General features: G+C 36.9%; 2 protein-coding genes across 3 annotated transcripts; both read right to left on the reverse strand.

Annotated features, from left to right (window-relative positions):
- Nucleotides 1-3685: 3685 nt before the first annotated feature.
- Nucleotides 3686-13634, reverse strand: LOC135165567 (ATP-dependent RNA helicase me31b). Of its 2 annotated transcripts, none has more exons than XM_064126978.1 (6): nt 13215-13634; nt 11975-12144; nt 11627-11833; nt 11236-11407; nt 10428-10945; nt 3686-10026 (listed from the first exon to the last, which is right to left on the reverse strand). In XM_064126978.1, the coding sequence occupies exons 2-6, from the start codon at nt 12113-12115 to the stop codon at nt 9730-9732; spliced, it is 1335 nt and encodes a 444-aa protein (XP_063983048.1). In that variant the 5' UTR covers nt 12116-12144; nt 13215-13634; the 3' UTR covers nt 3686-9729. The 2 variants fall into 2 exon arrangements, with proteins under 2 accessions (XP_063983048.1, XP_063983049.1); XM_064126979.1 differs by lacking the exon at nt 13215-13634 and adding an exon at nt 12273-12395.
- A 282-nt stretch (nt 13635-13916) lies between these two features.
- On the reverse strand, nt 13917-16030 carry LOC135165568 (zinc finger protein 236-like). Its single transcript, XM_064126980.1, has 4 exons — nt 15874-16030; nt 15100-15506; nt 14734-14888; nt 13917-14404 (listed from the first exon to the last, which is right to left on the reverse strand). The coding sequence occupies exons 1-4, from the start codon at nt 15932-15934 to the stop codon at nt 14251-14253; spliced, it is 777 nt and encodes a 258-aa protein (XP_063983050.1). The 5' UTR covers nt 15935-16030; the 3' UTR covers nt 13917-14250.
- Nucleotides 16031-16160: the final 130 nt, after the last annotated feature.

The following is a 16160-nucleotide window of genomic DNA, read 5'->3' on the forward strand; positions in this document are numbered from 1 at the left end:
TCACGTTGAAGGGCCTTTTAGCCCTAATTGGCTGTCTGAATCGATATCACTCACTACTTGGGCCACCGACCGAGAGGAATATTGATGTTGCCGACGGGCTGAGGATGGGGTGAGGGGGTGGTAAAATCAGGGGGGAGAGAGACGAATGAGTGTACGAGATTGGACAAAAGGGTGAGGTGAAGGGTGGGGAGGAGTGAATTGAGGTGGGTGAAGTGCTAGACGTGTCCTAGACGTGTTGCGAGGGAATAAATAATTGTGAGGGATTTCATTAATTTTAGTGGGGAATGCGACGACGGGACTACAATCGATTAACATTTGATAATAATTGATTAGGGTGTTTATTGAATTGACAAAATTATGTAGAGGTGGAGCAGTGATTTAATAGACGTCTTTCTTTCGGTTAACAAAAAGAGAACAGTTGAAATATTCGAGATTAGTCGAGACGTAATCATCTTTTATGATAAACTTAATTTTTGTTAATGTGATAAGATCGAAAAAAGGGTTCGACGTAGGCGTCGAATGAGTGAATGAAAAAAATGTTGAGAGGGAAAGGGTGGTAGGGGTGGATTGAGGTGGGTGAAGTGCCGGGGCTGCCCTAGACGTGTTTTTAAAAAATAAATAACTGTCAAGGGTTTCATCATTTTAATTGGAAGAATGCGAGAGCGTGACTGTTGTCTTTAGAATCTGTCTCGTAATTTAATTATTCGATTTTTAATGAATGAAAAATACTGAAAAAACTGATAATTTTCGAAATGTAAAAGTCGAAGAGAACAGTAAAGAAAAGATGTTAGACTGGAACAAACGAAATTCACAGGGATAATTGATTTTAAAAATTGAAAAAAAACAGATGAAATGTACTTGAAAGGTACTCTTTGCATTTGTGAACGAGAAACAAGTAAAATTCCGTTTTATACGGGAAAATGTACTTGGGGTATTGATGAACTGTGTATACATGCATTGCATTGGGTGAACTCTGTGGTTTTCACGAGGATAATCGATATTTTATGTGGATACACTTGCGAGGATGATTGTTAAGCATTGGCCAGGGTACTCATGTGATCTGTATTGATTGAGGGGGATGGGAGATGTGGTTATCGGAGATTGTGGTGAGTAGAGAGAGAACAGAGGGGCTTTTTTACAAGTGATCGGTCAGGCATTGATGAACTGTTTGACGTAATTGCACAGATACCTCGGCAATGATCAGATTTATCGAAAAGTGGTAGAAATTTTTTTTGCACATTATGAGATTCTCTTAAAAAATGCCTCGTGACTGTTTTTTCATAAAACCCCCCATTACCGCGATAATTGCATAATTAGCGGAGCGATACATGAAATTGTGGAAAAATAACTGCTCTCGAGAGACGTTCATACCCACAATGCTCATCTCTCAACAAAAAAAAATTATAAAAATTGAAAAATGTATTTTTTAATGGAAAAAATTTCCTGCCGTTTAATGAATATTATTTTTTCCAATCGGCAAATTTATTCGGATAAGACTAATATTGATTGGGCTATTTGGGCATCTCCTTTTATTTCTGAAACCTTCGAAGGATAGAATTTAGAGGGTCACGTGGGCTAAGTAGCTTAGGCTCAATGATCAGGGCAAAGACAGCGGGTATCTCTGACTGACTGGCCCTGATAACACCGTCCTCAGGGGCAATCGCATACGACCACAGGCAGTGGCACGATAAACCCTTGCCAACGGTATGCCATGCAATATTGCTCACTCCAGAAGCGGGGCAGATTGGGAATGGTCGAATATCTGTTCACAAGAAGATAACCGTGTAATGGTGATCCCCGTGAGAAACCGGTATTGAATGTCATCGCCTCCTTTATAACGTTTTTAGACCTATAAAGGGTGTAGTCAAGTGGTAAATGTGAGGGATCGATTTCAGACTCTTTGTATTATTCAGCGCCAAGTTGTCTCGGTAATGAAGGGGCTTATAGGGAAATGCCAACGGACATTTATTGGGTGAAATGGCAGAAAACGGTGAGAAAATTTTTATGACATTTTTACTGATAAATCCGATAGTTCAGGCTCGTGTCCCATCGTTCCTCCACGTTATTTATACGTAAGATATATTTTTGTTGCACATTGCGATGGCAATTTATCCGACTTAATGGAACTGCAATTGAAATTTTGATATTTCTGATGCCAAATGAGTAAATTAATTTTCATTAAAGAAAAATGAGTAGTATTTTCAATCTTTTTAACGAGAGACATTAATTTTCCAACCTTATCGAAAGAAAATCGTTGAAAAGTCGAAAATTCCCCCACAATTGCCCTAAAAAACTTCCGAAAATCCTTCAACCCTGATCCTTCTCCACTCCATCCCAAATCCCCAAACCCCTCGAAAGAATTTCCCCTCCTCCGAATGATTGATGATAACTATCAAATCTCCCCTCTATTATCCCCACAAATTGATCTCAACCCGATAAACGAGTTCATTCATCTCAGACACTCGATTGATCATAATCATGTAGCATTTAGCGACTGGAATGATCTTTCAAAGTGTCAGAGATATCGTATCACAATTTCACGAAGATAAATACCCCGGAAATGCCTCGTAGTTTGATCAAAGGTGATTAATTCAGTCTCCAACACTGAAACTGTTTGGAATTCTCTCCTGGATTGATGCATTCTCATTACCATTCGGGATTCAAGATCCCAGCATCAACCATTATATCCGAATGTATCTCCACGGGATGCGATACTTGGAAGGGGGTGGTTGTTATCAAGAGGGCTGTGTTGGGAGTGGAAACTTCATGGTACTGTTAATGCCGAGGGAAACTCGGTGAAACATACGCGAGGTGTGATGGAGGGAATTTAGTGTTTCCATGTCGGTTTAGTATTTCCACTGATTAAATTATCATTTGTCCAGTCTGACGTACATTCACGGTAATTACATCTCGGGATGTGTTCTTTGGGGCTGGATGGGGTGGCGGGGGGAGCTTTAGGGGTCGGGGAGTAGACTGAATGCTGGATTTCTGGATGATAGGATGTTATATATGTACATGGACAATAAAGTTTCAGATAGATTATCGAACGAGTCGAGCAATCGCAATCAACTCGATTTTTAATTCGCCAGATATTTCGGGCGCATTGGGATTTTTTTTCTCCATTGGCTCGGGAATATTTTTAGTTTTAGGAGCGATGGATCAGTCTGATTGGGAAATTTCTGAATGATAAGACGTAATCAATGTGGGACGAATCGACTATTCGGGGATTTGAGGATAAAGAATTAGAGAGAAAAGTTTTTTGACTGTCACGACCCCCCTGACAATGACTTTTGCTTTGTTCAATAGAAAATTATTGACTTTCCAACGGAAAAGAGTTTATAAGGATCGATTTTGCAACAATTTATAAAAATCAATTTCCCAGCAAGGCAGTTGACCGCGAAATTTATTCATGGAAGTATTCATGATGATATTCAAATGATTAACACATCATTAAAATCTTCCCCAGCCCTATTCGTGTTTGCTCCTCCTGTCCCCGGCCCCAACCCACCCCATCCCAGCGACACAATTTCAATTAAACCAAGAAACCAAAAATGTTGAATAAATTTGCTCCAGAAATGGCGAAATTATCGATGGAATTATGAACAACCTCCACACGTGTCATTATTGACTCAACCCTCAATTTTAAAGGATTATAAGGAGATCAAGTGGATGAAATTAATTACACTTTTTATTTTTTTTTATGCTGTACTCCAATTAGAATTTTTATTGAGGAGTCGATGAAAATGTCATCAACCCTTGAAAATTTTGTGTAAATTTGACAGTGGATCCTCACAGAATGAGTTTGCACATCTCAAAATGATTCATCAGTAAAAATATTTCTCGAATTTTGGAGTTTTATTTGCAGTTGTTCTATCACAAGAAATTTTTCCAACTTCTTTTAGCGGATATCATCAATTTTTTGAGCTGCAGATGTGCAAAAACCCATTCTTTACAATTTTTCAAATATCTTCATATTCTTCAATTTCGTTTCAATCGATTGGAAAATCGGTTTGAATATATCTCCCCTGAATTTTCAAATCTTTTTTTTCGATTCTTTTTACTTGAATATTATCAAATAAATTGCAATAAAAGTTCAATTTACTGTTTTATTCCACTCATTCATTAATTTCATTAATAGGAGACGTTCTCGCGAAGTGTCTGAATTTAATCAATGAAAATCAATATTAAATTCCAAAACAATTTTAAATTCCAAACCGTCGCGTTATTCAACAGTTGTCTGTCTCATTCAGTCATTAATTAACAATTCAATTAATTATGCCGTTAAATAATGAAAGAAAAACAAGACTAATGAGCGACGTGGATCTGTGAATGATTAAATTATCCAATTAACAATGTTTTGACAGCAAAAAAGTGGACAAAATTGGGCCAAAAATTGAGTAGAATGATAAATTGACTTTGAACGGATTTTTTCCTTATTTCATAATTTTTTTTTTACATTTTTTTGTCATTTTTTTTTTCGATCGAAACTGAAGAATCAGTTGAACTTTCCGAGAGTAATGCCTGAAATTTCAACCATTGACTTCAGTTTCCTTTAATCCCACGTCCCGGCCAACATGAACCCCTATTTCATCCCCCTCCTTCGCACTCATCTTATCCCTTCGATTTTTCAAAGATATATTCTTTAAAGACTCGACACAATCACCAAACCCTGGGTATTTCTGCCGGTGCCTTGAGATGGTTTCAAGGCCTCAATTCAATTCCAATCATCGATTTTACTTTTCTCAGATGTTTAAAATCTTCAACTCCACGCTAGATGAAATATCACTCGCCTCGCGAGCAACAGAGCAACGTTAATTACCCTTTTACGATTGTAATTAACAATTAAATAAAATTACTTCTGTAAACAAGAGAACATTTTGCATTGACGTTTCAATTATCTCGGGAACTATCGCTCTAAGAAAAAAATGTAAAATGAGTATTCCGTGGGAAATTTTCTCAGCTACAAAAAAGACCTAGAAACACTTTTCTGTAAAATCACTCGTAATCAAGATAGCCGAGCAATTATTTCCTCAATACATCTGTCGTCAAACTTAAATCGGCAATTAATTTGAGCTCGATTGCCCCTACAGGAAAATGTCACTAGATCTTTCTGTGGGAATGTTTCTCAGGTACAAAAATGTCCTGAGTGATTTTCCCCTAAACCCACTAGTTCCCGAAATAATCTCAATTATCCAACACCAATGTAGAAACGTTCTCTACCTCCACTCGTCCTACAAACTACGAATTCATTTTACAAACTGCAAAAGGGGGGAGAGATCACAGGGAGGCGAATAAAACATTCGTCGAGGTAACTCCAGAGACTTTTAAAGTTTCAACTTCTCGACTCACTCAAAGACTCTAACACTTGTTTCTGTTTTACACAACTTTTTTTTCCTTTTAATTCACCTCCAGCCCTCTCCCCTGCACTCTATAAAATCGATTCGTTTACATTACACGGTTGAAAATATAAAGTATAACGAGTGGACATGCGCAGAAGCAATGACACACTGTCCCAAATATTGGGAATTAAATTCGATGACTTTAAATCTAAAGGGAAGTGATAAAACCCCAAAAGAAAATTACTCCTAAAATTCGCACTCCCTTAATCCTCAGATATCTCTGTAAATAAGCGCTGTAACAGAAAATGTCGCTAGAAATTTTTCGTCGACAATATCAAGAGCTCCAAAAATGATCTCAGCACACTTTTCTATAAGCCCAATAATGTCCGAGATTCGCATTAAAATCCCGCCACTTTTTTCTCTTCTCTCGATTCGAACTTGCAATTCCGTAATTAGTTATTCCGTAACTATGTCAATAGCGGCTCAATTAATCGAAAAATGTGGTGGGACCTTTTTCGTAACTCTTGAAATTCTCCACAAACAGTATTATTACATTTTTTCTTAACCCCATTATTAAGCGAGTTACCCCAAAATTTACCACTTCCCCCAGAAAAACTTTGTTATTAAACGTTTCCACTCTCTGCCATCGCCTCAACCACGATGTTATCTCCAACGCGAAAAAAAAATCTCTCCCCGATGGGTCCGTCAATCCCCCGAGACTGCAACTGTTCGGTCTACAAGAGCCCAAAAACAGAAATTTCAAGACATCCCCAATAAATCTGTGCAGAAATTAACGACAACCCATCGAGCCCCTGAATCACCTTAACTCCCTTGGATCGTAAGAAATAATAATTCGAAGAAAATCGTAATCCCCAACGAATCTAATCAATTGAATAGTAAAAATGATAAAACTGCAATTACAACTACAGTTGCTACTTTTTGGTTGACTTATTTTCCATTCTGTTCTATTACCACAAGTTCTTCAATTTTTCAAGCTCATCATCAGATGATCAATCAATCATCATACTTCACAATCATTTATATAAACCTAAACACCACAATGGAAAATATTATCACCGGTTAATCTACATTTCAATCAGAATAAAAATGCCCCTTTCTATTATTTCCAGGTGTTTTACCATTTCATTATAATCCATTTCATATAATTCGACTCTCTTCACTCAAATATAAGTGTAACGAACACAATCATCATCTTCAATAAATAAAGAATGAAGGGCATTTAATTCAACTTTACAGACTTTCCCAAAGTGAGAAGTCGATGGACACAATTTCTTCATTCTTCTTTATTTATATATAATATATATTTTTGTTGCATTTTCCTTTGCAATAGCAATTAATACGTTGGACTATAATTTACACATAGTGGCATGGATCTACCAGCACTCATCAGTCGGTTCACCCAAGATTATTGTGAATAAAAAAAAGATACATTTGCAAATGGTTTTTTTCGTTATTTTCATGTTTTCCATTTTTCACTCGTGAAGTTTGAGGAAATGATTTAATTCTCTCCCGATAACTTAAAAAAAATTATTTTTAACACTCGGCAGATGTTCCAAGAAATGGAAACCTCAGGATTATTTCTGATAGAGAGAATTGTTTAAAAACCATTTTTCCCCTTTTTCTATCGAATTTTTCTCACATTTGCTCGACTGCCACTTTCTTATTGGTTTTTTTTTGGCCCGGTTATATTACAAAGAATTCTCTTGAGGATTGGGAGGTTACTTCACACACCCACAAGCATCACTCACATGTTCACATTTACAATAAATGTCTTATGGAGTGGTTTTTCGTCGATTTACGATATTTCAGGTTTTATCGCTAGTTTTAATTGTTTTATTATGTTCTTGCGATTTTCGTAGAGTGAAAAAAAGGTATACGTGATGTTATATATGTGTTTCGTAGGTGTGCAGGATCGTAATTGATTACATTTCGATTTTTAACGCGCGTTCATCAGTAATGAAGGGGTGAGGTTCATATTTTCAAACTCTGCATGTTGATATTGTAATTATGTTGTAAAGAAGTGATTTTAAGAGAAAATGTGTTACGAACTTTTCTTTAGAAAATCAAATGTTCCCTAAAAAATAACATCTCACATTTTTGAGAAACCCACCGGCCTTCAAGATAATCCCAATTTAGGAATAGTGTAATTGTTCGGTTTTTGTTATTACCCACTTCATCACTGATTTCACTCTTTTAATTTGATTTTAACTATCATTCGAGTACTTCTGAGGTTTAGTTATCATCAAGTACTCATGTATGGAGACAATGATTGATACTGGGTCTTGCAATAGTGGAGAAAAACATCACAGCACCATGTTTTGTACAAATACTTTCACGTTTTCTTCATTTCTCTTTTGCCTCATAATTTTCATTTGGAGTGTCAATTAATTCAGTGAAAAAAATCATGAAAACATCCGGGACAATCGAAATCTCCTTCGTGAACAATAACAGCATTTTAATTATAAATTAAAAGCATTCAATATTTTTTTTTCTGTATTTACGATCCTCCACAGAGCCCACGAAGCCCATCAGCCAAATCGGTTATAAAAATAATTGTATAAAACTAGTCAATTTTACAACCCTCTGATGCTCAATCACAGTACCATTAAAAAAAAGTGTCTCCAATTACATTCGAGGTAAAAAATGCGGAATAAACTGGGAAAAGAAAGAAACAAAAAAAGTTTATAACATTTTTTTGGATGGAAAAAACAAAAAAAAAACTTTTTTTTTATCTCGGTCGTAATTTTTTTTGGATTTTCGTGATCGGATTTTCAGAGTTGTATTCATGACCGTATTGAGATTGCAAAATCAAGCCACAATCGAACTATACATACGTTTGGTTTATTTTACAGTTTTATGATAAATTTGAAAACGTTAAACTTAACGATTTCATTAATGAAAAAAAAAATTATTTTTCTCTGCGAATGAAGTGAATTAATGAAAATTGAACAGGCCGAGAGAAAATCAACGTCTTAATATCCCGTTTTATCAAATCATTTGAGCAGTGGAAAAACTTTAGAAATCCAAATTCACAATTTCACGATTATCTCGACAACGACGGCCTTTGGGTCAAAGTGCCTCTGAACCTTTTTTGCAGCTGAGAAAATTTCCCACAAAAAATGTCTCGCAACATTTTCCCCCAAAAGCCTGCAACGTCGAGATAAATCGCAGCTTTCCGGACGAAATGACCCTGTAAATTTCCCAAATTCCATAAAATCCTTTCATAAGCTATGGAATTATCTTCATAATGAGGGAGTTTTGAGAAAAATACCGTTGGCTATATTTTACAGAAGAGACTATCCCTTACGAACATATCCTGACATTTCTCCCGGAGCTCCATCATTACCGCGACAATAAAGCCCTCAATGTCATCCTCCGACTTTCCTGAAATTTCACCCACCCCCAAATGAATTGAACCCCACAATTTAATAAAGAACGAGGCCCTCAGTATCAAAACGTTCATTCCCCCCGTAAAACCTCTCAATATTTTTTTTCATGCTATATGTACACAAATAAAATGCAATAAATTCATTAATTTTAAATTCCTCCATAAGAATAATTCTTCCACTGTATCAATTCGATCAATTTCCACATGAAATATTTCCCCCCCTCCTCCCCCTTCCGACGCATTGTGCTCTTGATAATGGCTTGACTCTGACTAATTATCAATTATATACATTTAAACGTTATTGCTGTCTATTTACAGAAAATGAATGACTCGCACCGGCACACGCTCACACTTCAGTCACTGAATTCATCGAATTAATTTCAACATATAGTTTTGTTTTTCCTATATTTTCTTTCGAAATGAGTCTCTCGATCAAACCGACTTCAGTTGATGTGATTAATTCTTCTCGGTTTAATCGTAATATTTACAAAAAAAAAATTCACACGTCTACGCTTCATTATCTCCCTCTCATTCATTTAAATGAAGAAGAAGTGAACAACTGCGAATTTCAATTTCTCCAGGTTTTTTTTTTGTTTCCTCTTGTAGACTGAGTCTTCCTTTGCGTTTTGTTATTTAGCACTTGAACTGTCTTTTTACACTGGCTACAAGCACGCACACCCCATTGAGACGTTTTATCAGACTTAAGTAACGTTTATTCCAGTTTTGTTGGTACTTTAATTATTATTTTGTTTTCACTATTTCACGTGTTCGTGTTCGAAGTAATCGAGGATTAATGCCATAGTATGTACGAGTCACCAGAAAAAAAAACACTTCTCCTCCTCCTCCTCCTCCGGTACTGCTTCAATCATTTTTTTTTATTTTTTAAGGTTTTTTAATTTAATGTATTTATGGGTGTTTAGTTGATGCAAAATTTGCGATTCTGGTTTTTCCCAATGTTCTTCGTTTAATCGTTGAAACAAACTACTTCGACACATTACCTTCCTCTGCACTGTTGTTGTCGTCTGGTCGTGCAACATATAAGCTTGGATCTATCACTTTCGGAATTGGCTTGATCTCAGTACCAAGCTCAGACTCAATACGATGGAGATTGAAACGATCCTCGTATGTTATCAGATTAATGGCAATACCCAAGTGACCAAATCTGCCAGAGCGACCGATACGGTGGAGATAGGTCTCAGCCATTTTTGGAAAATCAAAGTTTATAACAACGTTCACAGCCTGGACGTCAATACCGCGCGTGAACAAATCGCTGCTTACCTATTTTTTGTTCGAAAACAGAATCAAAGGGATGATGCATTTTTAATATATTTTTCAATCAATAATCCATTCTAAGGTGAATTTAAAATTATGTTAAAGTGAATTAAAATTAAAAGAAAATAATAATTGTGGTAAAAATTTTTGAATTTAAAAAATTCTTTCAGCAAGAAATAATTTTAAATAATAACATAATTGTAAAAAAATGTTCATGGAAAAATTCGGAAATAAACAACTCGCTGATAACTCGCAAATAAATCTCTCTGTCGTCTCAATGATAGGCCCCCATACATTATTATGCCATAAAAATTACGGATAATTCAGTTCTAATTAAAAAATAAGAAAATCAACATGCAAAAAAGTAAAATAAATAAAAAATTATTGTGAAAATATTGAAAACTCACCAAATTTCGGCATAGGCCAGCTCGGAAATCATGGAACACACGATTTCTGTGTGCTTGTGCCATTTTGGCATGAATGTAATAGCAGCAATACCCCAAATCTGTAATTTTCTTGGCCAACAGTTCAACTCGCTGCGTCGAATTGCAGAATATAATACTCTGTGTTATTTGGAGTTTTGAAAATAACGTATTCAGGCAGTGGACTTTCTGGCGTTCCTGAACAAAGGCGTAGTACTGTGTGACACCCTTGAGCGTCAACTCCTCCATCAAGTTAATCTCGTATGGATCTCTCAGATGTTTTTCCATGAATTGTTTAACAGTCAGGGGAAACGTGGCTGAATACAGCAATATCTGTCGTTCCTGGGGTAATCTGGAAATAACATGATCCAACATGCCTTTGAAGTCTTGTGATAGGAGTTTGTCAGCCTCGTCGAGTACCAAAATTCTGCACTGATCCATGTTAGCGACATTTTTATCCATTAGATCGAGAATACGACCTGGTGTTGCAATAATCACTTGAACTGAAATCAAAAAGAAATTCAATAAGTGATAAGAATTATTATTTTTTTGTAACCTTCCTCGTTAACTTTTGTTTATTAAAATTATCGTTATTTTTTCATTTCTTGTAAACCTCGTTGCAAAGGTGATTGCCAAATACCATTCTCATGTGTTTGGTGGTGTAATAATAACTTGAATCGAAATAAAAGAATAAATAAATAAAAACGAACAAATTAAAATCAAAATGGAAAATAATTTCGGAATGGCCAATATTGTTTTAAATGCACTGTAATAACGATACTGAAAATTCTACCTTTTTGGTAAATCCTCATAATGTCGTCGCGCAGGTTAGTTCCACCAGTTGTCACCATAACTTTAACATCCATGTGTTTAGCAAGTTCAATACAGATTTGAGATGTTTGTAATGCTAATTCTCTGGTGGGCACTATGACTAATGCTTGAATAACGTCTCTCTTGGCGTCAACCTGTAACAAACGTTGCAAAATCGTTGAACGTGACTGAAGAAAAATGAAACCAACAGAAAAAATAAACAAAATTCTCAAACAAGATTATGAAACAACACCATAACAAGCATAATTATTAACGATTAGATGATTTTTCAGTTATTTGAACCACTAAAAATCAGCTGGAGAATGTGGCGGAAAATTATTTGTAATGAATTGTTAAATGAATTCATAAATTACCTGTTCCAATACTGGAATTGAGTAAGCTCCAGTCTTTCCCGTACCGTTCTTGGCACGAGCCAGAATATCTTTGCCCGACAGGGCAATTGGTATACTGGCTTCTTGAATTGGTGATGGTTTCTCCCATCCTTTCTCGAATATTCCCATCAGAAGTTCTCGCTTCAGGCAGAATTCTTCGAAATCGTTACCACGTGTGTTTGTAACATCCTGGAATGCAAAAAAAATTATATTAAATATCGTGCAGAAAATTGTCAATAACTGTTTCTGAAGATTTAGAGAGAAATGGTTTCAAATTTTATTGCATTGTGAGAAGAAAGAATTGCATAAAAATGTGTAAAATATTCGTACACTTGTCTTGATGCGCTTGTCTTTTGGTGGAATTTTAAGCTTTGCTTTCCAGCCTACATCGTCCATCTTCTCAAGGTCTGTCTTACTGCTCAGACCCGAATTCAACATGTGATTGGAATTAATATGCGTTTCGGTCATCATCTCGGAAACAGTGTTGTAGTTCGATTATTCTGCGGAAAAAAAATTGAACAAATTAATGTCACAATCCCAAATTAAAAAAAAATGAAATATGTATTCCTTAAGAACCTCTCACAATTTTTTTACTCAAAAAACTCTTTAAAATAATAAGTTCAACTACCACCAATCGAATTCTCGCGGTTCATAACCTATAACTAACGCAAAGGAATAGAAGAAAAAAAAGAAAGTGGAATAAACTCTCACGAAAATCTTGTAATTAATCGACAAAAATGCGAAGTATTATTTCACGTTCACAGGCCCCGATTGGATAAAATCCCTCGAGTATTACGAGTCACGAGTATCTGGAGCCCCAACGAAAACAAACAGCTGAGGTCACCTCGCAGTCCTCAACGACAATTTTCCCTAAACCTCTCCAGCAGTTGAGTCTCAACTTGTTTTGATAAATTCCGGAATGGCTAGTACAATCACTTTAATCCGCAGGACAAAGGAAGCCCCAAAATTTCCCAAAACTCCTTCCAAAATCCATCACAATTGCCCCAAACCAGTTTAATCTCTTCAATATCGATCATAATTTTAAAATAAAGGAAGCACCCAGGCAAACTTCGAAAATCTGAAATGCAGACTTTCATTCGCTCTTTGTTCTCATTTTCTCGTTCTGAATTCCAAACTGAGGCCCAAAATCTCGAATTCAGAATTAAAATAAATTACAAACAGCAACTAAAAGTATTAACAATGAGAGAAAAACCTAAGATTGGTCCACAAACCGTAACAAAAATGATCTCGACCATTCTTCGTCGCAACAGACGCGAAGAAAAAAAAACATCTCGAACGATAGAAAAAAAATTCCTCTTCCGGATGAGCGACTGGGCTCGAAAAATTCAGAACAAGAGCCCATGTACAAAGATGAGGATACATTGGTGAAAAAAAAATGTATTCAGACGCCAAAAAATCATCTCCCACCACTGAGAGATCCCACATCGCCCCAACGACAAGTTAAAAATACCTCAAACCGATAAAAATAATGTGATAACGGTTATTATGCTCCCAAACTCGATGATGGAACCAATTAATTAATGAAAAAATCATAAAACAACGTAATTACCTCGTGAAGGATGTACACCGATGGCGATTAACGAGCGTAGTATTCAGAAAGCCACAGGAGAACGTAACGAGAAACACACTGACACGCCAAAATGGCCGACACTCTCCTCTCGTTGTCCCCTCTTCAGCGCACCGCGCACAATGTCAATGTTTCGGTCTATCGCCGTAACGCGCCAAGCGTTCCCTCCCTAACGAAACTGTTCCAACCTCTTTTTCCCTGTTCTTTTCTTTCTTGGAATTTTTACACTTTTTTCTCGAGTTTTCGGTGATAAGCGTGATGAGACTGATTCTCGAAACAGTTATAGAGACTTTCGGGGGCCTATGCAACACTCGAGGAGTCTTGATGACTACTACAAACGGTTTTTGGATTTCAATCGTGAAAATTAACAACGCACTGCGTCAAATACCGGACGATTACTGCAAGAGAGTTGTACACAGATGTGGCCACCACCGGGGACAGTTAGCAGAAGGGTGGGGGATGCCAACCGTCGGAGGCGGACGCATGCGCTAACTTGGACGCCCTTTGCGTTGGGCGGGACTGTTCGAACTAGATAGACATTGCTAATATGTAATGGTTAACCCTGTAAATGATAAATTAAATTTTTTTATCAAATTGTTTATTATTACTGTTGGCTTTGTACAATCGCATGTTTTTTTTATTGATTCTTTTCCAATTTTTTTTCAATTGATCAGTGGTAGTTTTTATCAAGAGACCACACGACGCTTTGGAAGTGGTGAATTAGTTTAGGATAATCCTCGTATCCTCTACAACTCAACGCATACCAGAGAGAAATCCCGTTATTTTTTAAGATATCAATTTACTTCGTTCACGTCACTGGATTCATCTCAAAACAATTGGCGTATTAGAAAGAATTGAGTTCCCCAAAGTTTTTAATTATTTAAAAAAAATTTCTCATCTCGTGATTTGGCGGAATGTTCATCATTTTTTCAACGATAAAATTTGATTGAGCTTCGGTAGAGAAATATACTCAACATAAAATCCTTTATTCAAAAAACTTATTCCTTATCTCTACACTTTATTCTCTCTTCTGTGATAGTCTGTATTTACGACATGCCTCTGGGCAATGACGCTCCAAGTATCTTCTCTGGGAAAACGCTTTGAAGCAAACTTCGCACCGCCATTGCCACTCGTGGTGGTTTCGCGTCCTCTGATGAGCTCGTAAATTTGATCTGGAGCAGATTAAATTCGATAAAAGACATCACACCAACCCTTCAACACCGGAAATTACATTTCTACGGCATTAACCAGCAACGAAAATGCAATACACCATAAATAAAATATTTTCATCATTTTATGAATAAAAAAATTAAATAGAAAAATCCTGTGAATTCCCTAGAAACTTTCATTGACTTCTACTGAATTTTATTTTTCCATAGAAGTAATTGCATTGCATTGATATATTTTTTATTGAATTAAAAATAAAAGTTCTGAAAAACAGAAAACAAAAAACAAAGCAGTTTTTTCGCATTCATTTCTGCAAATTTCTTTTGAACTGTACCTGTCAGCAAATGATTTATTGCACACCGGACACTCGAATGGTCTTTCCCCCGTGTGAAGCCTCAGGTGTCCCTTCAGCACCCAAGGGCGATCAAAACTTTTATGACAATACGGACAAAAATGTAGAACTTTTGTCTTTTTCCAAGATTGAGGATTCTGAGAAGAATGAAAATCATTAATTTAACGACCGCATAAATCCCACGGATATATAATCCGGCATATTTTAAAGGCAATTAGCCACCATGTCCTCCCTAATGCCCCCCCCCCCCCCCCCCCCAGAGGTAATTTGACCAAATGAAAACATTGAAAAGGAAAATCCGAATCCTAATTCATTTACAATACCTGCCGCCCCTGAATGAATGCTGACCTGTACTCTCTGTGCCTGAGGCACTTTGAACCCCTCCACAATTTCCTGTGACCCTCCAACGCGCTCCCTAATCTCTGAGTCCGGCCTCTGCCCCCAAACGATGACTTGAGGCCTCCTCTGGACTTGCTCGAGTCCCCCAACACTCCTATCAAACATTACCTGGTCCCCAGGTGGCACAGCCCCTTGGCTACCAGGGGGAAAATCCTCCCGAGGTCTCCCTTCCACTCCAACAAAGTCTAATCCCAGTCCGGTGGCCATCGAGTGAGTTTTTGTGAAATTATACCTCGTTATGATAGACAATCCGTTGTATTCAGTAGGATTTAATGCTCTATCATCACTTTTGGAGTCTCCCCTGTCCCTTCCTCGTCCTCTGGAAGCCCCGGAGGGATTACTGGGTCCTCTGTATTCTAATAGCAGCCGAGCATGGAAGTAATTTACGAGTTCAGTACATCGATTTGCTTAGAATTAAATCCTTGAATTTTATTCTCATTAATTTTAATTGCCTTAAATCCTTGTGATTATAATAATTTAATGATACAATATTAGTGAATAAATAATAATAGTTTTTAGACGTCATAAAGAGGTCCAAAGAATCAAATTGATGACTTTTTTCATCAGAAAGCTTCTCAGCTCTAGAGACAATACGAATATTCTAGTCTTGAGGGACTGCATGTATTCATAAATGATCGATTGCAAAAAAGCTCTGACGTTTGGCTCAGCCACTTGATGGCTACTGAACCTGTCACAATTACCCCTCATTTCATGTCCACTCACCTTTAATGTCTCTCCGAGGTCTCCTGGACCTCACGATCGACTTCATGAGACAGTGTGGCATTTCTCAAGGGCTTTGGGCGATCGTCAACGACAATTAACTCCACTACTTGCGACAATTTCCTAATCACTTGGCTCGAGGATAAGTAGGTGTCGGAAAACACTGGGGTGTTCTTGATGACTTCAAGGGGGAAGAGGTGGCGTTGTCTTTTGTTTTCGTTGGTAGTAGCCAATCGCTTCTGCCGATTTTTATTGGGGAACGGAAGCCCTGGGTCTTCAGCAACTATTTG

This window comes from Diachasmimorpha longicaudata, chromosome 8 (assembly GCF_034640455.1).
Source record: "Diachasmimorpha longicaudata isolate KC_UGA_2023 chromosome 8, iyDiaLong2, whole genome shotgun sequence".
NCBI lineage: Eukaryota > Metazoa > Arthropoda > Insecta > Hymenoptera > Braconidae > Diachasmimorpha > Diachasmimorpha longicaudata.